At 34.0% G+C, this 27,160-nt stretch overlaps 2 protein-coding genes across 5 annotated transcripts in view; both read left to right on the top strand.

Annotated features, from left to right (window-relative positions):
- Nucleotides 1-25,259, top strand: part of LOC129797959 (voltage-gated potassium channel subunit beta-2-like) — a 41,726-nt gene extending 16,467 nt beyond the window's left edge. For 2 of the 4 annotated variants that reach the window (XM_055840853.1, XM_055840852.1), the window contains exons 2-8: nt 9,360-9,626; nt 13,417-13,484; nt 14,467-15,260; nt 15,323-15,410; nt 15,483-15,598; nt 16,561-16,747; nt 24,269-25,259. In XM_055840853.1, coding sequence (XP_055696828.1) covers nt 9,520-9,626; nt 13,417-13,484; nt 14,467-15,260; nt 15,323-15,410; nt 15,483-15,598; nt 16,561-16,662 — 1,275 coding nt within the window. In that variant the 5' untranslated portion in view covers nt 9,360-9,519 and the 3' untranslated portion in view covers nt 16,663-16,747; nt 24,269-25,259. The remainder of the gene's footprint in view (nt 1-9,359; nt 9,627-13,416; nt 13,485-14,466; nt 15,261-15,322; nt 15,411-15,482; nt 15,599-16,560; nt 16,748-24,268) is intronic. The other 2 variants (XM_055840854.1, XM_055840856.1) reach the window with 2 other exon arrangements.
- LOC129808406 (uncharacterized) lies at nt 16,798-19,027 on the top strand (the record flags this gene model as incomplete). The annotated part of the gene is made up of 1 exon (XM_055858220.1): nt 16,798-19,027. A coding segment is annotated over one exon (804 nt), but the record flags the coding sequence as incomplete, so codon positions are not given.
- Nucleotides 25,260-27,160: the final 1,901 nt, after the last annotated feature.

Genomic DNA, 27,160 nt, shown 5'->3' with positions numbered 1-27,160 from the left:
GAATAAATAAATCTACCGGTCAAGACGAAGAACCGGTCGGGCGAAGGGACTTTACCTCAATATACCAGCAACTTGAATTATTTTATGAATTTAATTTATTAAAACACTCTGCAAAGTTGAGACGTTTTTCTGACTTTTTTGTCAGATCTTAACTTGAAAAAAAAATTATTGGTGCTATATCTAATCCGCTTTATTTCACAAAACAAATATAGTGATCATTGGATGAATAAATTAACCTCTTCAGCCACTGAAGAAGGTGCGTAGAGCACCGAAAGCTCTGGGGAAAAGAGAATTTTTGTCTGAACCTCCTTCTATCCGATGATCACCAGATTTGTTCTTTGAATTAACATCAATGTCGTCGGTTCCCTACATTCTAATCTGCTTTAATTGCAAAAGGTAGGGAAAACCTTCTTTATAGAAATAGTATAGCCAGATTAGCTGTTGTCTATAAAGGAATTTATTAATGAAAATAATGCCTAGGCAATATTCAAAAAATATACATCACTTTGTTCTCTATAACTTTGTAGGCATCAGTTAGGCAAATTGACAACCTCATTTCCCAATTTTAAATTAGAATATTTATAGGGAAAATTTCTGTCCTTATCTGGGATTGAACTAGGGACATTTCGATTTCTGAATAAACACTAAGCGGTATAAAAGGCATCATTTCACTATTTAACTAGGGTCGGTTGCATTGTTAGTCGTGGGCGTCCCCAAAAACTCAGCATTTGAAAATTTCCCATTGATGACGAGAAGTCCCTAGATCATTAATCGTGTCGGGATATATTTTTTACTTTACAATGTAGGGTAGTGTGCCAAATTTCGGCATAATTGCATATAAGCACCGAAGTCCTAAGTTTTAAATGGAATATTTTTTATTCATATTGATTTTTTTTGTTAATTCCTTTTCGGGAGGGTTGTGTGGAACCTTGAAGACAAGTTCATCATCTTTGTTTTCTTTAAATCACTTCCTAAAATATTGAAAAATTAATAAAAATATGGACATTACTTTGGGTAGTATTCTGGCCACTTTGAGTGAAATATCGGCCACCTTGTTTGTGACCACTTTTTGTGAAGCAATGGATAGAAAATTTCAAAGGGTCATACGGAACGAGTTTAATATTTAGTTTAATACGTTTAGATAACCCACAAGCCCAGAGATCGTCCGCGTAATTTGTCCTGAAGACCTGAAGAGTAGCATCTCAAATTTACGCGCAGATTCCCGTAGCAATTTGCCCTTCCTGAACTCTTCCAAGGCCTTTTCCACATCATCTTTTTCATAGAAGCGATGGTTTTTTTTTCTCTGGACATTATCGAACTCAGAAATTGAAAAAAAAAAACATAAAATGAATAAGAAATGTAGGAAAGCAAAATACATCCTAAAATGAATAAATATTTAAAAGCAAAATGAATTCATTGACTATTCGAAGATAACATACATAATTTTAATTAATTTATATGATGCATGGCCGAAATTACACTCAAAGTGGCCGAAATTAGAAGCTGGCCGAAATTTGGCACACTTCCCCTAATCATTCTGCAAAGTCGTACATCTTGTGTTGGAAGAATGTGCTAATTCCATTGTAGACCGCTCAGGAGCGCCTTTTCCGGGATATGGATGCTTCTTCCGTGCCCCAGAACTTTTTGGGAAACGGCGGTGCATTTCAGTAATTTGTATCACAGAGAAAATGCTTTTTTCTAGCTAGATATTCAGTTGCTTGCACCGGGCATGACTCGAACTCACAACTGTAAGAATTAAGTCAGAAATCTAATCCGCTCAAGCCCCAACGGACTTGCCTATTGCTTCACTAAGATCCCTAGATCCCTAGATCAATTCCACAAGGAAGCAGATATTTTTTCTGTCTCTTCTGAAATGAAAATTGTAGTTTGGGGTGTCACATAATTGATAAGAACAGTATTCATAAGGAGATTATCTATCAAGCACAACTCATGTCCAAATGATCACAAAAATTCCTTCTAGAATTTCAACTGGACTTCCAAAATATAAAAATCTTCCAATTATGTGCATTAGCTCCCTGCTGCTTGGAGGAAATCAATTTTGTTATTATATCTGAGGTAAAGCTATTTTACAAAATTCAATCTGAAGTTCATCGACACGATTTGAGAGAAAACAACCGACGACCGACCGACGACCGACCGACGACCGACCGACGACGTACAGTTGCCCAGTATAATACGGAAGTTCGGAAGTAATCGGTATCGGAAGCCTTTATCAGTAGTCAAGTCTTTAAAAATGTTTTCTGAGACTCGTTCAAGATTTTTGTAAGGGATACGACAGGGACATAAAGGGGAACGAAAGCACTAACTTTACACTGTTTTTTTTTCACAATTTTAAGATTTTCTGACACAAATTTGACCTCGATCTTCTTGAGTTTTACCGGATTTTACTTGTGCAAGTCTCAGAAAAACCCAAGAAGAAGACGGAGATTAAATTTGTGCCGGAAATTTCCAAAAATTGTAGTGCACTATTCCCTCTTATACCCTATGCTCTTGACAAAAATTCTGAACAAGTCTCACTCAGAGAACATTTCTAAAGACTTGATTACTGATGAAGGCTTAGAGACCGTCCCGAAAGCTATAGAATAATTTGATGTGCATTTTAGAGGGATATCTCCAGTGATTGCCAGTAAAAAGGTAGTTACCCTAAGATGAAAACACCTTTTTGGTTTTACCCAGAACTTTCGATCCTGATGGGGATTTTCTTCAGTGGTCAACTAAATTGTGTGTGTCTTTCTTAGGGATCGTGTAGTTCAGGGGGTTTCGGATCATCACCAGAGGATGTCAATATGGAGCGGTTTTTTTTCTTTTTGGAGAACTTTACTCACTATTTTTGTACACTCGACTCTTCGTTATCCGGCTGACATGGGGACAAAATGACCCCGTCAAATAATTTCGTCAGATATCTTTAAGATTTCTGCAGAAAATATCTACACCTCTGCCGAAAATCTGCCGAGAAATCTGTAGATATTCCTACGAATTTTATTTGGGCTTGGGACAAAATTCGTCACAAATTTTTCCAGATTTTCTGACAAATCCTGGTGCATACTCTGACGAATTTCTGTAGATATTTTGCCGATTTTCTGTGGATTTTTATCTACATTCCAGACTTTCCAGACAGCTGTGTCTGAAAAGATGGAATATTTTTCACTGAAGTTTGCAAAATTCAATAGAGTTATCTTGGTGATTTCACAATGCTTATATAAAATGAAGAACTCTGCAACGCCGTGTTATAAGTAGAGAATAGTGAAGTGAAAACTTTAAGCAGAGTGTCGACCTAAATTTCATGTTTTTGTACCATTCCATGGGCGACTTTTAAGAAATTCTAATAAATAGTATTTTTGCTCGCAATTTTTTACTTATCTAAAATGTGTACTCGGTAATGCTTGTTAAGCAGAGCATACCATTTTCTTTATAACTTCTACAGTTTCTTCATAAATCAACAATATTTTTGTGAAGTAATGGAGGCTGTGCAGATTTTCTAGGGAGAAATTCTGCCGAGAATCTGCAGATTTTCGGCAGAATTTCTCTGAATGTACTAGAATATACCGTTACAATTCAAAAAACCTCCGAGTAAAATCGGCAGGTAGAGCCATGATTTGACGGGACATTTTGGTTTATTTGAATCTGGTCAACATTTTTTTATATTTTCTGCTGTGGGAATTTGTTTTCTGTCGAAAAACAACAGAATTTTCTTTGTGGTGTGTTTATGTTTAATTTTGTAGCACGATTGTGTGTCAAAAACTTTGATAAAATGAAAATAACACATTAATTCACTCTGGACAAACTGCATGCTTCGTAAAAAAAATCGTTTTGAATACATCATCCGCCAGCGTTTGGCAGCTGTCACCCGGATAACGAAGAGCCGTGTGTACTTTTTACTGAGGTTATTGTGAAAAACTAACTATTTTTGTGGCGGTTTTATTCTTGGTCTTTGCCTTTGTTTCTATAATAGTGTCTACACACTAGAAGCAATTTTCATCAAAAATTGCCTTTTTTTAAAAAAAAATTCTGACGTTTCTGCCTACAAGGATAGGGGAAATTTTCTTTAAAAAGGCATTTTTAAAGAAATTTCTCCTAGTGTGTAGAGGCCTTAAATGAATTCTTGAACCAGTGCAGTGTATCTTTGAGCAAATTTGATGTTCTTGCTCTAAGTAACTTCTGGACGACTTCCATTTAGACATATCTGACATATTTTGGGATATTTTCATTTAGGATGCTTCATTTTGAACGAAATTTGTCAAAATTCTAATGCGTACATGGGCCATAAAGGATTTGCCGATTATGAAATTCTCAAAATATTCTAGGCCATTCTAGGCCAAACTTCAATTAAGATTTATCGGATACCCTTTGCAAAATTTGAATTTCATATTCACTCTCCATATTCACCTAAATGTTCTTGCGTAAATGGTATATCGATTTTTGGATATGCCCTCAAGCTTGTCAGAGTCAATATTGTTTGTCACTAAAACCAGAAAGATGACATACCCATGTGGTATGGAACCCAATATCCAGTGGTGTTGCATTTACGTTCCGCTTGTTAAAATTGCATACCAAAGTGCTTTTATAGTGCAGAAACAAGTGTAAAGTTCTATGCTAAAAACACTTACCATGAAATATTGATTGGGCAATTGAAAATCTAGTCCAATGGAAATTATTACAGGTGAATATCAATGGGAAATGTTGGTCTTTTGGCACGCATGGTGAATTCTTTTTTTTCTTTCTGTTTGTTTGAATGAAATTTTAACGTGATTTCTCTGAGAATTGATGGTTAGGGAGCAAAAATAAAAGTTCCTCCAGGGTAGCAAATTCTTTTGGAATTCTGGTAGCACCCTCATCAACGGAAAAAATAAAACATTGACACGCAACTTGTGCCACTTTTCCCAACTCATACTCATTGTTTTTATATTCACCTTTCTCATTGTCGATTTTCCTTGTTTTTTTTCATTCTCCCATGGCTTCTGTGAAAAGCTCCCCAGGATGTGTATATTTAATTGGATGTGAGGGGGTTGAAAAGTTACTTGTTGAGGGGGATGAAGGCACCAAAAAAATTGCTGTTTAAAAAGTGAATATTCCGGCGAAATGGGTAAATATTTGGTAAGGGTATATATTTGGCTTTCAAAGTATTACATCTTCTGAGAAATAATACCGATAAGCTTTGCAAGTGAAACTCTTCTCCAAGGTAAACTCTATATTGTATTGATTTGCCAGCGATATTACAAAACTAAAAGCCTTCAGAGTGCATAACAAATCACTATTTTAGAGTCAGAAGGATGAATCCATTCAGTGTTCTTTAGACTAAACCCACTTTGTGGAAATATTATCTCGTATAGAGCTTTCAAAATTCTACCAAATATATGTGGGGCAAGTAAATCACTAAAACGGTTAATGGGTAGAGCTCTCATTGGTAAAGGCATATTTTATTGAAAATCATGGTTGTTTTAACCTCATTGTTTCTATAGTCGTTATCTTGTGGTCTTAATGGCACTATATATAAGCTTAGATAGAATAATTGTAGCTTTGCCATTTTATTTATTTTCCGATCAAAATGGATATTTTCACTAACCATTTTGAAATATTTACTGACTAACTTAAACCTCACCAAATTTGCTAATTCACTGACCAAAAATGTTTTTCCTTAAAAGGCAGAATCACATTGAAAATAAAATGCTCGCCGTAGCCTCACCATATTTCGTTTATTTACACATTTTCATTGCAATTCGAACGCAAATTTTCCATTACCGTATTACCTTATCTCATACTCGGTGGCACTAGGTGAATTCGATAAACGGTGAGCAAAGAAAAACTGCAAGAGAAATTAATCGGACAGTTTTTTTGCTCACCGTTTATCGAATTTTCATATTATTTCTTCAATTTTCTTATATTATTGTCACCTAGTGCCACCGAGTATGAGATAAGGTAATACGGTAATCGAGAATTTGCGTAAGAATTGCAATGAAAATGCGTGAATTAACATAATACGCATTTTCGTAATTAACGAAATCTAAAGCCTGTGTTTCAGTAATATGGTCTTCGGTTCTAAATCAGTCTTCTGACTAGAGGTTTTGCCGAGTAACGAAGGTCTTGAAATTCTAAATAGCAAAAAATTTTATTGGTTTTTCCGAATCTAATAAGTCATTTTGCTGTTTATAACCTAGTAATCACCATCATCATTTTCAACCGCTTATCCATATTAGGGTCACAAGCCCATGACATCCTTTTTAGCAGCCCACTCTTGTCGATCTTCTGCCAATTCAGGAAGATATTCGGGTTCGATCACAAGACGCTCTAAGGCAAGATTCTGAAATTGATTCAGCCACCTTGTCCTAGGTCTGCTCCGAGGTCGAGATCTCTTCACAATGGCTTGTATAGTTTCTCTTGGGAATCTTAATAATCCAGTCATACCGTCGTTGCGGGTGACTTTGCACTCGGGGGGTGACTTTGCACTGTGCTGTTCGTGAGACTTTGAACAATTCTAGCACTTATTGATAGTCTTCGCCGATCCGGTCTACCATGTCAAAGTATATAGGGATATGTTATGTACCAAGTAAGGTACAATGATCCCCAAAAGGATTCTTGTAGTTTCAGTAATACTCAATGAAATGCTAATATAGGTATTTTGTCAAAAAACAGCTCCGTGAAAAAGTTATCTGAAGGTACAATTCCAAAATCGATTTCAGAGTAGTAAATTGTCCAAATCCAATCTAAATTTATCTGGCTAGAATAATCCACTTCGATTTTGTTGATTATTTTTATTAAAATATTTTTTTCCCCTATTATCTTCCTAAGAACGCATGATTTATGTTATAAAATTGCATATAATGATCTTTCTAAAGCTTTATTATAGAAGTATTTGGCTAAAAATTATCCAATTTTGTGCGAACTTAAGATAAAATGACCGAGATCTACAAGATGGAATGGTCGCCATCTTGATTTGACGTTTTTATCCGCCATTTTGAATAACTGTCAAAACAAAAATCTCATCCGATTGAGCTGAAATTTTAGTATGTTCTAGCTGATATCAAGGCCTTTTCAGAACATATTTAAAATCCGACCTAGGTCAAGTGATTGTCTGGATATAGGGGCTCCAAGTTTAAAATTTTGATATTTTTATGAATACAGAACTACAGGGAGCTTCTTTTATCGAAACCATCAGAAAAAAGACAGCGCTATCGTTAGGCGATGAGATCTAACAAACAAGCAAAAAGAAAAGTAATGTTTTTGTTTATAACAGCGCATTATTTGAGAATCTTATAAACTGTTTTCGCAAAGATGAAAAATAAAAAATTAATTAAATGTACTTTTCGTTTATTTATTTTTTAATTATGTTAAAGTAAATAAATATATAAAATAAAAGTCTCAACCATTTTTAATGGTTACTGAGGCATTTCGTTTAGGTTTCAAATATTGAAGATTAAAAAATGAAGACCGCCAAAATATGAGTATTGCAAAATTTTAAACTTTGAGCCTCTGTATCTAGGTAAATACTTGACGTGGACTGGAACATAGATACGTTTAGAAAAGGCCTTGATATCAGCTATAACGTACTAAAATTTCAACCCAATCGGACCAGTTTTAGGGTTTGACAGTTATTCAAAATGGCGGACAGAAAGGTTAAATCAAGATGGCGACCACGTCATCTTGTAGATCTCGTGCATCTTACCCTTAGATGTGAAGATCTTCATTGTCGTTTATTATCAGAAATTGTTGATTTTTTAGTATTTATTAAAAAGTGCAAAGTCACCCGCACCTTATCCCAAGTGCAAGCCTTTTTTCTTGATTTTTTTTAACATAGTAAAATTTTATAAAATTAATGTTAGTGGCACAAAATCCATTCATTAACAACTGAATACAAATAATTTTACCCATTCACCCCCCTCCCTTCACTTTAACTATCCACTTTTAGAGGGCAAAGTTGAAAAACAGCGAAAAAACGTGCAAAGTCACCCGCAATGACGGTACGTCAAAATATTGCGAGAAAATCTTAACTAATCAAAAATTACAGAAGTGAAGCTATATGGCTGAAACCTTATATTTGAAACCCGTATAAGGCTTAGGTCTATGGCTTAACTGCTGTAATTTTTCTGTGTATATGGCAATTAATTTTAGATCTTGAAAAATCACTGCAATTGCTTGTTGTTTAGAAAATCTAACCCTTGGGGCACTCGGCCAAACCTCTACTCTACTAATGGAAACCGTTTTATAGGTTTATCGATATAGTTTCACTTCTCTTATTGCTTATAAGTCAGAAAAGCTTTTGGGAAAAAATTACTTAGAATTGGATACTTTGAAAAAAAAATATTTTGTCAAATTAAAAAGACAAGTTTGTAAAAAGGATGTTCTTCCATACAGAATATGGAAAAGTTTTGTCAAATCGGCGACCAATTGGTTCTTGTTAAAAGTTTGTCATAGGTGTGTTTTTCCTTATAAAATGCGAGAAAAAATTTTGTAAAACTGGTAAATAATACCCTTTTGACAAAATTTTAACAAAATCCATTTGTTCGTTTGACAAGATAATTTTTCAGAGTATGGGTAATATTATCGATTAGATCTTGAAAAATCACTAAAATTGTTTGTTATTTAGAATATCGAGACCGGGCTAGCACTAAACTTCTATTCTAAGAACTAATATAATGATACTAATAATACTAATATAGTATATGCGAATTTTGTCTGGAGAATCCAAAGGAAAAATGCAATATTCAAAGGCTGACGAGTACGGAACCTAAGTACGAAACACTTCCCCTATATGAGATTGTTACGGTTGAAAGAAAAAAACAAAACCTATTTCTACCCATTATTTTTGTATTCTGATTCTAGGTTAAATACAGCTTTGAAAAAAATAAACAAATTTAATTACATTTCTCGAAGAGGCGTTATAACCGATTTTAGAATTTACGTTTAGCCATTTTGTAGAATTGTCTAGATTTAATTGGGAAAGTAATCACCACAAACCAATTAGGCAAATATTGCTCAATGTATTTAATTACATTTCGAAAATATTGCACTCTCCAAAATGCAATTTTCCCCCTGATGAAATTCTCGTTCAATTTTATGCTAAATAATTCTTTTGGGTGTTGAGTTTCGATAGGTGAATGGGAGTGGAAAAAAGGTCACGAAACACCGTGTGTCTGCCAATTAATAAAACGAAAAAGTGGAGAGTGAATGGAAATGGAAAACCACAGGCTGTACCCCACATTTTCCGGGTTTGAGGTTTTCCAAAGCCAAACTCTGGTGGTTATGATAGAGCTTTTTGAGTGAAATCGATTGGATAGTCCCTCGCTCTTGGGTTAGGGACTATCCAATCATCTAAGTAAAATATTTTCTAACTTGCCACACAGTGAATAAGTGGGGATTTTGCAAATAAAGAATAAAGTGAAAGGTGAAGGTGTGCAAACCAAAGTGTTTGCACCCCAGAGACAGAGGGACTAAAGGTTAATCAAAACGGTTCAGAAGAAAGGTCACAGCCTCTTGGCGGGCGCTTCGAGTCTGGCCCGCAAAATGTCCATTGTGCTGTGTAATGTGGCCTCATCAACCGGGGGAAGCAATGATAACAACAACAATGCCGATAACACAAGCGACGACTCAAATCCTGTCACAATTTACAGGTATATCAACATCTTTCTTTTTCATCCTTGGCGCCAATTTTACTGTGAAAATTGGAAAATTGATTGAGACGCCTCCCCCGTACAAAGTCACCCTTTTCATATCACTCCCAATTAATGCTAAATTACACGAATTTACAGCAGAAATGCAGAAAAGGGTAGAGTTGAAGAATGATATAGAGAAATTTCTGAAGAATAAGCTTAAGAGAATACTATCTTTATCAAATCCGATTTAATTTTTTGTTTTTTGTATTATGTTTTCGATCGACCTAACTTAAATCGAAAAAACGATTTAGTGGAAAATTATTCGAAATAAAATATTCATAATTTTATCATTATAAAACAGTATCTAAAGTGATCCTCATATCTGTAAAAGCTATGAGTTAGAGTATAGGAGCAAAAACGGAAGTATACCGCAGGTGCGAGTGACTTTGACCCCCTCCTGTGCGTAAACTTTTCTTTAATTCTAGCGCTTAATAATGGTCTTTACCGATCTGATGTACCATGTTTAACCGGTGAGGACCATTCTTAAACAATGGAATTAAAGAAAAGCTTACGAACAGTAGGGGACTAAAGTCAACTACAGAGGACAAAGTCACCCGCATCTACGGTATTAATGGTATTAACGATTTGCTTCTTTCCAGTACGGTGTTTGTTTAAAATATGCTTTGTTTTCAAAAATTATTTAATTTCTATATACAGTATACACATAAGCGAAGAAGGAATGTTTTTAGAGTAATACGGGCTTCAGACTTAAGGCTTAGCCATATGCTACTGGAATCTGTGAACGTCGGAGAAAAAGAGATCAGCTTAGGAAATTTTAGATTCTTCCCAAAGCTTTCGGCTCAGACTCCAAGCCTTCCTCAGTGGCTATGGCGGGAAAGAGCACTTTTTTTTATTTTTCAATTCAATATTAGAATTTTGCAAGCATCTATTCACTCAAATTTTGTCTTTTCTTGCAAAATTGTAATATTGAACTGAGAACAAGGTTGAGAAATAAAAAAGTGCTCTTTCCTGCCAGAGCCACTGAGGAAGGCTTGGAGTCTGAGTCGAAAGCTTTGGGAAGAATCTAGAATTTTCTAAGCTGATACCCTTTTCCCCGACGTTCCCCGGTTCCAATAGTGGCAGATAACCCGTCGGGTAACACTTAGTCATATGGCTTAACTTCTCTAATTTTCTTATCATTCAAGATTTCTTGGAAAATTTTTAATTAGAACTGGATATTTAACATAAATGATCCTAGATTGTAAAACAAACAATGAAATTGCTCACTAAGAATTTTGAGACCTTCGGGAACTGGGCTAAACCTCTTGTCTGAAGACCGTATAAGGAAGGGTGGGATAGTTTTAAATAAATTGAAGTTGAAATTTTATCTTTTAGATTTTTTTACTCCTTTAAGAAACACTGACTAAAGCCTTGATGTTAATTAAGAGATATTTCCTTAGTTCCTCAAGTTTGAGTTCTGAAATTAATTTAATAAAAGTGGTTCAAATAGAGCTATTTTCAATTTTTTTTTATATAATAAAAGTATTTAGTTGCCGATTGAGGTAAAGTATATAATTTCACTAGGTAATCTAATACAGTGTCTAGTACTGGATGAATTCTAACATGATTCAGAAAATGTTGCCTTATACGGACTTCAGACCAGACCTAAGACTTAGCCATAGGGGGAAAGTTGGGCACCTTTGAAATGGGGTATCTTTAAAATTGAGCCTTTTCTCCTATTTTTGAATAGAACTGGACCGTACCATTATATTTTTATATGTCTTAATTACTTTTAAAATTAGGAAAAAAAGACCAATTTCAAATATATTCCAATTCAAAGGTGCCCGACTTCTCCCCTAAGATTTAATTTCTCCAATTTTTATCAGTCCAGATTTTTCGGAAAATTTTGACTTCGACTTTATTAAGGCTAAATGATCCATCAGTTATTGAGAAACCAGAAAAAATTGCTCGTTATTTAAGATTCTAAAACCTTCAGGAACTGGGATAAGGCTCTGGTCTGAATACCGCTTTATTATTCAGGCTCATATGGTAATTCTCTATATCTAATAAAAAAATATCCTGATTAAAAACTACTTAGTCTATTCATTGAAAGAGCTCAACACGATTTTATTCAAATATATTAAAATTATTTGAAATACAAGATTTTATAATTAAAAAAATCAAAATATCTTATGAATTTAATTCCAATAATTTTTTAAATAAGCAAATCTCTAGTTTCTTCACTATTTCGAGAATTCTTATTTTTCTAACGTTATTAATAAGGTCAACTTTGATATTCAGATTAGTCTTAGCATTTTAAAGTACCCATCATTTATATATTAAAATATAAAAATTTAAAATGCAGAACTATGATAATTTTTTTTTATTTTTTTATTTCATTCATTCATTTATTTCATTTATTTCAAATACTGCTTTTGAGCTTGAGCTCTTGAAAGCAAAATTTATACAGAGATATAGGTGTAGAAAGACTTCAATGTTAGTGTGATAGCGGCCACCGCCGTCTTAGCGTTAGTAACCAACCTCCAGTGTAAAACAGAGTAAAAATCTTATGTTTTCTGAATTATATTAACAAATTAGTTAAATCTTTAAAAAAAACTTTGCTAAATAATATTTTCGTATTTTAAAGTCTTAAAAAACACTACAATAATATTTTCAATCCACTTGTGTAAGGGAAGACTTTCGGGCTTCGCACATACTTCGAACATTTAATGTTTTCTGCATGCTCCCTTAACTTGACCTAATTTCTTTCAGGACATTGTGACTTAAAAAATGTGTTAAAATATATTGCCATTAGGTCACATTTATTAAAAGAATATGGGAAAAATATGAAGTGTTCGAAGTCAGAGTGTGTGCGAAACCTGAAAGCTTGCCCCTTCAGTTTATGTTATAGAACAGATTTCTCCATTAGGTATTGCCCCATTTTCACTTTATTCACATAGGATATAGTAATAGTAAATTTTGATTTTTTGTTTGTTATTTTCTTCTTCTTTTTAATGCACCAAAACGTACCGATTTTTCATTCGGGAATTGTATAAAAACGAGTCGAACGCCGGCGTCTCAAAAGCAAAACCTTTTTTTGGATTATTTTTGGGATATCAATATCAGTGTTGCTCTCGTCCTTAAAGGGTTAGGGTCTCGACAGACATGAGGTTTAGGCGAGAGACGACTTAGCGTAATTATGTTCGAAATAATATTAAACTACATTTCCATCATTTTCCACTAAGTCGTCTCTCGGCTTAAGTCGTAAGTGTGTCTAGGACATTAGAGTCCTATATTTTGATTATAATTTTTATACAGAATATATTCTTTCTAATGTGTTTTTGGTTGCATTGTTTTGAAAAAAATTGTTTATAGGAACTAACTCAAATGAAATACTGAAAATGAACTATAGTAGATACAGTAGATATCCAATCAAATCAAAAGGACTTCAATTAGATTAGAGTGTTCTTGGTCTTAAGACTGTAGAGAATATTAAGATGTAGCTATCTGCCAGATGTTTCAAGATATATCGGCCTTTGAGATAAGCAATTAATTAAAATGTATCTCTGGTCTAATTTGTCGTCAACTCTTCTCCCAGTGGGCTACCATTGTCGGCAAATTGAGGCATAAAAGTCCTGGTGACTGATGCTAGCAATATCCATCAATTTTACAATGCCCATTAAATCCCAGCCAATTGACCACCACCAAGTCTCCAGTTGACCTGTCCCGCAGGGGGTGGCGGAAAAATTTATGAATGCCCCATGATTAAACCATTTTTTACTGCTGCCATCTCTTGTATTTGTTGCAGGTGCCGAGCGCCAATAGCGTCCCTCGATTGCATGGAAGAGTTCAGTGGTACGGGCCACCTTGATTTCGGTATTTAATTACTTTTGCTTCCTTAAGCTTCCCTCTGTGAGAGAGTGATTCTGGGTGTGAGAGGATCACATCACACCATTTTATTCTTATATCAATTTCACTTTTATTTTTTTTCACACCCCTTTTTGCTTTGGACACAAACTTTCGATTTTCTATTTTATTTTTCTTTTTTCAATTTCGTAACACCATCCCCGTTCATCCCCTTTATCAACACCAATTGTTCGTTTAATTGCATTTTGAAACACAAAAGTGAGGGGAGAAAACTTCATCTCCCACTCCCAATTATTAATTTAATTTCAATTGCATTTCCTGCACCTGCAAATTTACTCTCAACATTGTTACCATTTTACAGGTTTTACTTATTGAACTTTATGCCTCTTTTCCACGGAGACAGCAACTTTGTCTTGTCTCCCCTACACTGTTACATGCTCTCATTCTCATTTTGAATGCTTGTTCAACATACAATTTCGATATAAACTATTGATAAATTGAGAAGGAAGTCCATGATGATAAATTTAGAGCTCAATGTTGTAGCAAAGTACCTGAAGTAGTTCTCATAGTTCAATAAAACGAATTTCAATTGGATTAAGGATATCTTTCAAGTTGCAAATTCTCAAGAGAAACTTCCTACAACCCAATGCTTTATTGGTTTTCATAATTCCCAAACTCTATGGTATTGAGGACCAGTAACAATCTAAAATTTATCATCAGGATTTCTTTATCATTTTGTGAATGTTCTCTAGACTTTTGGAAATTTCTAATAAATTTTGTAAAAGCCTGTCAAAAGATTTTCCAGTACCCTATTCTAAAATATCATAAACGGAATAATGAAATTTCGACAATGAAATGAAGTTGGCTACAAGCCTGACAAGTATTTAAAAAAAATATATGTAACGAAAACTTTTGATAAATTTTTACAAAACCTCGAAAACAGTGAAATTTCATCTGAGGGTTCTCTAAGACCAATCCCTTTCCTTACTAGGGCGCTCGATAAGCCTCGGCTCGAATCCCGCTCTGCCGCTGAGACACAGTACAAATACCACTCCGGGTCTTCGGTATAAGAACCTCGGAAAGAGTGGCCTACGGGTGTCCAATGTGGGCTTGGGTACGTGGCCGGTGTTCTCGTCCGGAGTACCTGAGGAGCAGGCGGAGGCTATCATTCGGCTGGCTGTGGAAAGTGGGATAAATCTGTTTGACATCTCCGAGGCTCACTCGGAGACGGAACTTGGCAAGATTCTGCAGAAATGCGCCTGGAAACGGACCAGCTTTGTGGTGTCGACCAAGATCTACTGGAGTACAAAATCAGAGGAACGTGGCCTGTCCAGGAAGCACATCATCGAGAGTGTGAAGGCGAGCCTACAGCGCCTTCAGCTGCAGTACATCGACATTGTGATAATCCACAAGGCTGACTCCATGTGTCCCATGGAGGAAATTGTCCGAGCCATGAACTACGTCATCTCGCAGGGTTGGGCTATGTATTGGGGCACAGCCAGATGGTCTCCCGTAGAGATTATGGAGGCCTATACCAATTGTCGTCAGTTCAATTGCATCACGCCAATTGTGGAACAAGCAGAATACCATATGTTCAATCGGGAAAAGGCTGAACTCTACCTCCCCGAGATGTACAATAAAATTGGTGTGGGATTGATGGCCTGGGGACCACTGTCAATGGCACTCGGAGATACGCAAAATGGTGAGCGAATTCTCTTTTCCAAGGGCTCCTTCAAAACCAAGAGTCACAGCTATTCGTGGACCGAGGATGAGGCCAACAAAGATGTAAGTTTAATTATTCATTCCCATCCACGAATCAGTTTGGCTAATCCTCTTTTGCCTCACAGAGCTTTGGATGGAGCAAGGAACGCCTCGAGGAGGGACGTCGTCAGGTTGATAAAATTAGAGATATTGCAACACTTGCTGAGAAGTTAGGTAATTACTGCTTGCTGCTGTATTATTCGTGAGCTATGTGGATGGATGTTTAATCTGTATCTTGATTTTCAGGCTGTAGTCCGACCCAGTTGTCCATAGCGTGGTCTTTGAAGCATGAGCCGGTGCAGTGTCTGCTTATAAGTGCCATCACTCCTGAGCAGCTGCACCAGAGTCTTCAAGCCCTACAGGTAGGTTTTGAATTTAAATTTTTTTAAATGCCGATGAATGTCGATCGTTCAACAAGATCATCCGATGTGATCTGCTAATCTTGTCGTACAATTACTCAGAACGGACTGGCTCGTCGTTCATTCACGTTAATCGAAAAATTGGTAGATCAGACAACTAAAATAACTGATCTCTCAGTTGAGCTACGTCTGATCGACCGACAAGGCAACTTACTTCTATTCAACTGTTCTTGTATTCAACTGATCTGATGATCTTTGGACTAGATCTACTAATATTGTTGTTCACTTACTTAGAACGGGTTACTTACCGTCATAAATGTTAATCGGATGATTACTCGAACCGGCAACTTAGCTAACTGATCGCACAGTTTAATCACTTTGATCGGATGATCGACTAACAAAGAAATCTATTCTGTTGATTGCATCGTTCAGTCACTTTGATCGATTGCCCTCGTTCTTCAAGTCAATTGATTTGAAGAGCTCTAGAAAAGATCAACTGAAGTGATCGCTTGATCACGTAGTTTAGTTACTTGGCCTTAGCTGATCATGTAATCAGTCAACCATTTAGCCATTTTGATTAAGAGGTCGGTCAACAAGAACACTTGATTATCTATGTTAATCAGATGATTACACGAATCGGCAACTTAACTGTTGATTGTATCGTTCAGTTATTTTGATCGATTTACCTCTTTCCTCAAGTAAATTGATCGCTTGATCAAATCAAATCAATCGCTTGATCACGTTGTTTAGTTATTTAGCCTTAGCTGAATAATGAACCACTTTGGTTAGGTGATCGGCATATAAGAACACATGATCAGCCGATCAACTTGATTAGTTATATCGATGCACTTGATTAGTCATACCGATCAACTGATCGATCTTAAGAGTCAGTGTGTCACTTAAGAGTCACTGGTCCCAAGAGGATTAAATAGAAAAGTCCTCAAATTTTAATTAAAATATTACAGTTGCTGCCACGCTTATCAACTGCCGTGATGCTGGAACTTGAGCGAATTCTGGACAATAAACCCGTTCGGCCGCCACCAATATCAACCTTAGCACTTCGGTGACAATCAGCCTGCCCCCCGGGGCCACCCAGTTCAACTGGGCAACCCTGCGGGGCAGAGTCACCCAAGGAGGAGGACCTGAGCATAGGTGAGGAACCTAAAGAAGCGTCGAAAATCAGTTTCTGTGAAATTCAGTGACGAAAGGAGACCTTAGACAGTAGTAACAAATTGCCACCGTCAGAGGCCACACAATCCGTTAAACAGTCCAATTCAAATATCAATTTAACACGTTCAACGCTAGCTCTTAACACACGCGTAGTTAGTCCATCGAATGTAGGTAGCAACGATAATGATAACGATACCGCACGCCAATTAGTTGATAACATTAAGTCAATTGATCTGGGAACGGGCGATGAGGCAGCCGCAGCCGCCCGTAAGGCCATTAAACGCAATTCCTCTAGCCTCATCAGCTTCAAGTCGCTAGATATTAATCTCAAGAGTATCTATGCGGGCTTCAGGGCCAAGAACTCCTCGGCCGAGGGGTCATCGTCGGCCACAAAGGGTGGAAGTGGTAGTAGTACGGCTCCATCTAGTGGTGGAAGTATTCGCCGGACACCATACTTGAAGATTGAGGCTGTTGATGAGGCGGAATCGCTGCTCACGTACTGCCAAAGTCCGGGCACAAGTCGCTCCCTGCACCGGGGTAGTATGGATAAATCACCGGGCTTCCTCAATACACAAGCGGACCAATCGCAGTCTCAGTCGAGTTCGCCCTACCTCTCCATCAGTCCTACCCATATCCGGCGCTCCTCCACTTCCGATATCATCGACAAGAAGCCCCATGGAACTGAAAGTCGCCGTCCTAGCACCAGTAGCCTCCTGCGGAAGGCCAGGGAGCGCAAGGGCAGTGAATGTGGGGCCAGGATGGGCCGCAGTGTCTCACATGGAGGCCTCACAAGGGGCGGCAAAAGAGGCGGACGCCGCACTAGTATGGCCTTCTAAGTCATTGGCGATTGCTCCAACCTCCCTTCCCACATCGAATGGCAGTTTTTGACCTTAATCAGTCCTGTTTCTTTTGAAAATCATCTCGTTCTGTTTTCGTAGTAATTGAGTATCTTTTACAGAGAGAATGGGTTCTTTATTTTAATCATGTGGATGGAAAAGTTTGGAACATTATTGTTTGTCATTCAAAATGTCAACTTATTTAAACTTGACAGCTGTCAGATTTGACAGTTGACAGTTGAGTTCTCAAGGCGTTGGGAACTCAATTTCACAACTATCTTTGCCTTTTAAGTCACTAATAAAATCTTTTCTTGAGTTAGTTTTCTCTGTAAGAGATGCTCAAGATAATTTTGGACAAGAAAATTGAAAAATTTGAATTTGAATTTAACGGAAAAATCAGTTAGACTGTTATTTTTGCTATTTGTTCACTTTTTGTAGAGTTTTTATAGGTTTACTGTATTAATTTGTGATTTTGATTCTAGTTCTAGATATTGTTGAAGTTTATTTAAGTATATTCTAATTTTCCCTAAAGAAAATCAACCTTCAAATCACCGTGGCGATAAATTGAAGTCATTTTTCAGCATTAACCAATCAAATATCGACGCTTCAAATCCTGATAAATCTCTCAATCTCTTAGTCATTAAATGGCGAATTTGTAGGCACTCTATGAAGTGGAAATTTTTGCAATAAATATGCGAATTTAGGAAAAATGGTGAATCTTAGCGGAAATTCTGCAAAAGCGCTTATAGCGCATTTTATCATGGTTTTACCTGGAATGGATAGGATTAAATCAGCATCATAAACTTTCCAGAAGAACTTATAAATGCACATATCGCTAAATTTTTCTTCTTTCCTTTTTTGGTAAAAAAAAAGAATCTTGAAAGCTAAAGCCTTAGGAACTTTCAAACTCAAAACTTTCCAATACATTTATTCAATATTTTTATGGATAAGAAAGCTAAAATTCAACAGAGGCATCTTTCATGTTCTCTGCTAAAAAAAGGCTAAAGAAAACTTCCTATCTCTACTTCCTTTTTCAACATTTTCCGGATGAATTTCAAAATATATGTTTTTTAGCTATTTTTTGGGGGAATATTTGCAATATTAACATTGTCTGTGCTCTCTCAATTGAACATCAAATCTACTTTATCTCGTTCTCTTTTCCCTCATCGTTTTTCTGTGTTCAGTCAGAAGCAAAAGCACACGAATAAGAAAAGAAAAAAAAGTATATAAAAAAAATCCCCATTCTAGATCATGAGCATTTCAAACCAACAAACATATGAATTTTAAATAAATATGAATAAAAGTAAATATGAAAAATAGAGGCAACAAAAAACGGCACGTTTTCGCTATTTTTATACGGACTGTGATTTCATGAATATATGATGAAAAAAATATTTATTAAAAAAATGGAAATATCTTATAAAAACAATTTTAATAAAAAGATCCAAAAGTTGTATTAAATCTCTAAAAAAAATATAAAATTATTTACAGCAAGAAGCAAATAAGAGAAAACGAAATAAATAGCCCAAGAGATATTCATTGTAGCATTTTAAATAAATAATCTTCTCATTGAAGCCCTTGAAAAGGATAATAGGGCCAGAGTGTCCCGAAAGATATTTACAGAGGCAAGTTTTCAGTATTCTCTTTGACATCTTACCTCCCTCCATGAAAGGATATTTAGACAAGAATTCTTAATGCATTGACGCGCCACTGTTTATAAAATTAATAAAAAAAAAAAACAACAACAAGCAAGTTTTTGCAAAAAAAAAATATTCGCAAGGAATATTTAATAAGAAAAAAAATCAACTTATCGCAAAAAGGATATTACATGAAAAGAAAAATAAACTGTGTATTATTAGCAATGCCGGAAGTGCATCTTTTAGTCCATAAACAAAATAAAATTTAAAATAAAACATTTAAAATATATTTCTTTCAGAGATGACAAAAAAAAATATAACGCAATTAATATTTATCTACTCAATACATCATTAACAATAATAATTTCGTACCATTAAAAATTCATCAACAAAAAACAAATTGAACTTTTAGGAAGGGGTTGAAAATCTTGGAAAGCGATATATAGTGGAAATTTAGATAGACTGTCAAGTGGATGATATTCTTAATTGTAAAAAGATAAAAGAAGAAACTCTCAAATAAACTCTTCTTATATTTACTCAACATTAGATAATAAAATGAACGGTTTTGACTTTAACCTTATAAAAGGTATATATTGCTTAGAAACTTCACTTGAGTGAAATGTTGAGGTCAGGATTGGATTATGCAATATAATGCGATACAATGCGAAATTTGTGGCAATGCTTATAAAGCAATCTTTATGTGAATTAAACTATTTTATTACACTCCATGCAATTTGTTAAATTTTAAGCCCAAAATACAGATCAAAATCTATAATAAAATTTAAAACATTTTTTTTTAATATTTAATTTGATGTATCGGAATATGTTCCTTCAAGCTTCAGACGCACCGGTCGCGACCCGAACTCACAACTGTGACTATCGAACCAGGGGTCACACCGTCCAAGAGCCGAATGCTCTTACCACGGACCGCCATAAAAGAATAATTTTGTATTTTGAAGTCAAGAAATCAAGAATAAAATGTCAAGTCAGTCAAAAGTCTTGGAATCTTGAAACAAAAATCCGAAATAGAGTGTCCGCTTTGCAATCCGGATGATTGGGAGACAAAATGACAGATGTCCGCTTCGTAATCCGGATGGATTTTTTTGAATTTGTTCAACGCCTCGAAAATGTAATACATTTTTTTTTGTAGAATTAGAATAAAAGTTTTAAAGAAGCTTAAAAAGACATAATTAGAGAATTCTATGCTATTATGCTTCATTTATTAAACAAAAACATCACAGAATAATTCATTTTCATTGCTGAACCTACATGCATACATCACCTCAAAATTATTTTAAATGTAACCGTCGATAACTCGTCCAGATTACGCCGATCCGGATTAGAAAGCGGGCATTGTACTTTAAGATTGATAATTCTGTAACGACCAGATTTGGATTTAAATCCCACGAGTAACATCTTGTAAGAATACCAATAAATAGACCGGGAAACACAGATGTAAAAACACGTATACGCTTCAAAGAATTGTGGAAAAGTTTTTGAGATCATGGGAAACTAATATGAAAACACAGAGATATTTAAAAAAATTCGAAAATGGATATAAGAACTAGAAGAACGTTCCTAAAAAAGCGTTTACGCATTCAAGCTCCACGAAAACGTTTTTGGAACCCTAGAATCAGATCAAAGAAATACGAAAACCTTTCGAAACAGGTAGAAATGCATACAAGAAGCACAGGAAGATTTTCCATTATAATTATAAATTCGAAACCATATCCAGGAAGATCATAAACGTTCGTAGAAAAACTGAATTGTATTAAGGAGATACAGAGACTTTTCTAGAATAGCTAAATCGGATCTACGAAATACAAAAATGGTTCTAGAATTATTTTAGATTTCTATATTTTTAGAAACGTAAAAACGTATTTCAGAGTTACAGAAACGTTTTTAGAACGGCAGAATTTCAATAGATAGATGGATTCTAATTATTTCCCATGACAAAATCGGTAAAAAGTGAAATTTCAGCAAGATTTCCAAGAAGTTCTCATTGCTTCTAGATCTGGTATCATGATGGTACTAAGAATTTGAAGAATTTGAAGTTGAATAATTTTAATATTACAGAATTCGTTCAAAATGGACCCTTATGGCCCCTACACCCTTCAGAAATTTATGTTTGTTTCTACAGCTTCACTGCACTTGATTCCACGGGGCATAAGACTGACAACCTCATCCCGTATAAGAAAAAGCAATAATGCATGTCCAGAAACTTCCTTGCGGGAAGGCCTAGTTCCTTTGTGAAATATTGTACCAGCATTATTATTAACCGCAACTTCAAAAAATCAATGAATTTAGTGAGGCACAATCCCTAAATCCAAAATTTAAGAAAATGTCTAAACCTTAACTACAACTAAAAGGAAACCTATAGTAAAAAAGTCTTATTTTATCGAGTTTTGAAATTTTGACTTCAAACACATTTTATATTATTCCAATTTTAAATGTTTGAGATATGATTGTTAAAATCTAAATTTTTATAGCAAAAATTGTAAGTTTTGTAGTTATAGGAATGCATCCAAGTTGGATACGTCCTGTTACGAGATAAGCTTTTCGAAGTTCAGCATGTTCTCAAAAACTGAAATAAACCTTTTTCTGATTGAGACACGATCTATTAAAATTATTATTCTGAAATTTTATACCAAAAGAGAAACATTTTGATGACAATGACTTCACAAAACAAAGACTTTTTATCATAAGTGACGTTTCGTTAAATACGGACAAACTGGAGGCAATCCCGTATAAGTTTTGAGTAATTTGAGGCAGTGTTGATATCCAAATTTATCTCCACTGAATCATAGCTCTGTATGTAGAAACCTATTTTTACGTTGTTTCGAATTCCGAAAAGCATGGGACCCCAAAAATCTTAAAATCCCACGTAGCAATTGATATCGGGATCCTGAAAACTGATTCCAAAAATCTTACATGTTCGGGATTCTGGGATCTCAAAATTCGGGATGAGTAAAATATTTAAATTCCGGGATCTGGAGTTTTGAAAAATCCTGGAATTTTGGAAACCTCAACCGTAGGTTTATTTTGCCATTTTGCCTCTGTTTGTAATTGCTGTAATTATTTATTGAACACTTCTCGTTCAGTTATACCACGAAAATCTAAAAGCTTATCAGTCTCGTTTCTTTCGAAATTATTAGAATCTGATCCATCAAAGCCGTCAATATAATGGCACATTCCATTCCAGTATATATTTGAAGTGAATGTAAAATATGTCAAGTTTAAAAGCAATTTTAAAGTGAAAAAAAAACTAAACTCTACTGACCTATTTAATTGAAGTGCCCCGTCGAGGAGGAATTTGAATAAAATAATATTACGACTGCGAATAGTTTTCCGCGGTTTTTCTAATGGAGTTATCATAGCCTAGTTGCATTTACTTTAGACTACTTTAAAATTAATCGAGATCAAGGGATTATTCCTAAGCAATTAGAGTGGCTTGGGTTCCTGGTTCCCGGAAAAAATATGAGTTCCCCGGGTTCCTTGAAAAATATGAGTTCCTTGACTCCTGAAAAGATATATGGATTCCCCGGGTTCCCCATAAGTTCTTTAAAAAAATATACAGGATCCCCGAGTTCCCCGGGTTTTCCGTGGATTTCCTGGCCTCTCTCAACGGTAAAAGAAATAGTTTTTTACTGCATTGAAAATACCGTGTTTCGCGCAGAAACACGACGTTTGTAAAAAGCTATGTTTTTTGTTATAACGTAAAATAAAATAAAAATTGAAGTGCATTGTGTCCTCACGATGAACTCCACTATCGAAAGTTATCCATTAAAATTGGTTAAAACGCTTCAGAAATGACGATTTCGACACTGAGGACTGAAAGACCAAAAACAATTAAACAAGCCGATCTGTAAATGTCATTAGTTAAAATCGGACGAAACTGTCAACAGGCATTACTACCGACAACAATTACTCAATTTCAAGAAAGCTTTGCTTGAAAAACGATAAGAATACCCAGTATATGGGACAATTAAAGCGGAAATTTACTTTTGCTTCCTATATTTTTCTAGATTTCCTCTACAATTTTTTAATAAATCAACAACTTTGAAAAAAAGGAACCAAAAAAATCCCTGCTTAAACTATAAAGCTTTGAACATTTGTTGATTTTAGTTTCGATGCTCTACTATGTAGGCTAAAATCGAAAATCGTTTAGATTATTGAATTCTAAAATGTTTAAACTATTTTCATTCAATTAAAATGATTTAAATTTTCATCAATTCGATAACATTAATTCCCTTTTATTGAAATTCCAAACAATGTTATTGTCCGTTAGTAACAAATAGTTTTGAACAAAGGTATCGCATCGTATTGCATAATTAAATTGGGCCTTTTGTGTATCTTGAAAGAGAATTAATCTATTTAAGTATACTATATTTATATTATACAATGATGAAAAATGTATATTTGAAGTATTTGTTGAATAGTTCTTATATTTGATGACGAAATTCTATATTTACACTTGTATATCTTTAGAACTGCTATTTTTGAACGTATAATAGAAGCTCTTGTGTATTAAATTGAAGAAACTTAATAAATCTTGCAGAATTTTGTTGTTATTCTTCAGAAGGATAGTTATATTTTTATTGTTACCAGTTTCTTTTTGTTAGAGAGTTGGCAAAAAAAGTTTATGAACTCTGTTATGTAGTTTAAAAAAAATCATAAATTCATAAGATTATTTCTGTTAAAAAATTTTATATAATTCTATCTTAGAATGAATCTTATGTAAAAAAAATCTATTCTATATTCTTTAACTGTATATATAGTTCTTTCATGACTTAGAGTGAATTTTTGAGTGAGTAACAAATTTTATATAACTTCCTGCCAAAAGCACGCAAAAGCCTTTGAAGTATCAAGAAATTGAGTGAATTTTTAGATAGTTAATTTTCCTATTTTTCACATTTATTCTTAGGTAAATAATAAAAAAAATATATCTCGCAAATTTTCATAGATTTAACAACAGAAAAATTTTGTTTTATTAAATTAAACGAAGACATTTTTTCTCCAATTATTTTCAGACGTAGCTCTGTAAACGTCAACTTTCAAGTAAACATCCATCTCCATTGGAAAAATCTTGACGAATGTATGACTTTTTATTCTTGTTCACTTCTATCTTTATTATTTTTTAATTAAAATTGCGAGAAATAAAATAAATTGCAATTTGAGAACAATACATTAGAAAAGCAAAAAATGTGTGAATGTGAAATTTTTTGTGAAATATAAAATCCAAAGCGATTAAAGAAAAACATTTTGCTAAATAAAAGAAAAAAAGAAAAACAAATTCACATCTTTTAACAAAATGCTACATCAACGCGAGGGACAGAAAGGGAATTATATGAAACAATAATTGAATATTAAAAAGTAATTATTAAAAAAAATGCGTGGGTGCAAAGCTCCTTCAAAAAAGTTTATATAAAAGATTAAAAAAAAAATGATGAAAAATTGAATAATAATCACGTCTTTGATCATAAATCGATTTGAATCTTGTACATTAGTTACATAACAAAGAATATTTAACAAAAAAAAACAAAGAACTTATTAACTTAAAAAAAAAATGTACTGCGAGAGTATTGATAAAAATATTTATAGTTTTCATTCGAAGCGTTTAATCAAACAAAGATAAAGATGAAATCATATACATAAAGAAACATATTTACTCAAATATATAAGGGACATAAAATTACTCATATTTAATTAATGAGATGGCAAGAAAATGGAAGAAAAACAAGTATTTATGAAACAAAAAAAAATTATATACGATAAAAATACGATTTGACAAGAAAGCAAATACCTACGAAAAATTGAAAAAATGCATAAAATTCCTTTCTTTATAGAAATCATTCTTAGTGCAGAACATTTATTGCATATAAAATTGAAAGTGAGATAAAGAAAACTTAAAGATCTAAACAAAATGAATAAAGAAAAAAACTTACATTAAAAGAAAAAAAAGATGAGAATGTCACAATTTTATTCCAATAATAATTGCAATAAAAATCTCAATCACTAAAACGAGTTATATTTTTTTTCATTTTGGGATTTGAAACACTTGTTTATTTTTTGGAGAATAACGAAAATATCCAAATCATGTGGTCATTTTCAGGTAAGTTTAATAGATTTTAAAAAATACTTAAATGTATTTAATACATTTTTTATTACGATTTTTTATTATTATTACTAAATATTATTATAATAATATAATATTAAAAATAAAATACTAAAAATAAAATATTACTAAATATTATTATTAAGTGGAAATTACTTAAAACCGATAAATAAGGCAATTAAGGAGGTTCCCCTAAATAAGGCGCTAAAAATGAGCTGTTTTACGCGATTTTTTGAAAGACAAAAAAGCGACCAATTTTAAAATATTTTGGTACATTTTTATAAACATTTAAAATTTGTTATAAGTGTTTGTTATAAGAAATTTAGTGGAGTACCTCGTGACAGCAGTCCCTAATGGCGGGAGATCTGCGATTCAGAATTCTTATCTGAGCAAAAAAGAACAAAAAAAAATCAATTCTCCGTAAGTATATTTCATAGTTAAACCAAGAAAACCCAAACAAAACTCCGAAATTATAACTTTTTTGAAGGCTTTTCTTTAATTTTCATTTTTACGACAAAATTTTGACTTTAACGGTAAAAGATAAAAAAATAGGTTTATGATAATTCTTTTAGTTCAAGTAAAAGATAATTTAATTCCGTAAAGAATAAGCCTAAATTCATTTAAATCGGTAAATAAGTTTTTTATAATAGTAATCTTTTTCGCCAATTAGACAAAATCGTAAAAATGAGAACTGGAAAAAACGCGCTTCAAAGTTTTTGATGTTCGTCCAAGCACTCAAACATCAGATCGGAGCTCCTTTGCGTTCATTCCTGTACGGAAGTATATCGGAACTATATCGAATTGCCTTTTTAAATGTTTATAATACTATATCCTTAAATAGTTTAGCTTTCGATTTAAATAAAAGAAACAGACCTCTTGTGACCTGGTAATTAGAAAAAGCCCCTAAAAGTGATCATAGTAGGGCGTCTTTAACTAATCTACTAGATAAACCTTGATGCGGGTTTTAGACCGAAGGTTTAGTCGATATCCTAAATGTTTCGAACTCCTAAAAAATGAGCAATTCTAGAGTTCTTTCAAAATCTAAGTATTATAATACTTTTAATTATTAAAACAACATAGAAAGTAAAGCCATTTAATTGAATCTTTGGTCTGAATCCGTGCAAGTCTGTTAAATACTTCTATGAATGAAATGTGATTCCCAGTATCATCTATGCTTGCACTTATCAGCATTTAAAACCTTGGTTGTACATAAAATTTCAATTTAAATTGGCAATAAATCTTTCAAGAGGAATTACCAAAAATTTCTTTTATTGTAAAATATTTCAGTGATGGGAAAATCTAAATAGTGGTAAGTAGTATTCCTACTGTTAAGAATCACTAAAATATTAACAAGTTATAGTTACTGAAAATGAGCTTAACCCTCAAATCAGAGTCAATAAACCTTAAAGATTTAAATTTAATATTCACTCTGTTCTCTAATATCCGGATTTCCGATCTCCGGATTATTATTATTAATCGGATTAAAATATTTGTTATTATGTAATCATATTAATATTGTTTAATTTCCGTATTGGAAGAATCTACTAAGCCAATTGTAGACTGCTCAGGAGTGTCCACCCCGCGATGTCGATGCTGCTTCCGGCTGACAACTATTAATATTCGAGGAATTCGAAAAAATTATCATTTTTCACCTCCTTCACATTTGGATTTTTGTCTATCAGATTTACTGGAGGCAGCCAAAATCCAGAAAACCGAAATCCCGAAAACCAAAATTACGAATGTTCAAAATCCTGAAAGGGATGAAATTATATGGAGGATAGTGTTTAGAATAATTTTCCAAGAGACC

The sequence above is a fragment of the Phlebotomus papatasi genome, chromosome 1 (genome assembly GCF_024763615.1).
Source record: "Phlebotomus papatasi isolate M1 chromosome 1, Ppap_2.1, whole genome shotgun sequence".
NCBI classification, from domain to species: domain Eukaryota; kingdom Metazoa; phylum Arthropoda; class Insecta; order Diptera; family Psychodidae; genus Phlebotomus; species Phlebotomus papatasi.
This window is presented reverse-complemented; position numbering and strand designations above follow the sequence as displayed.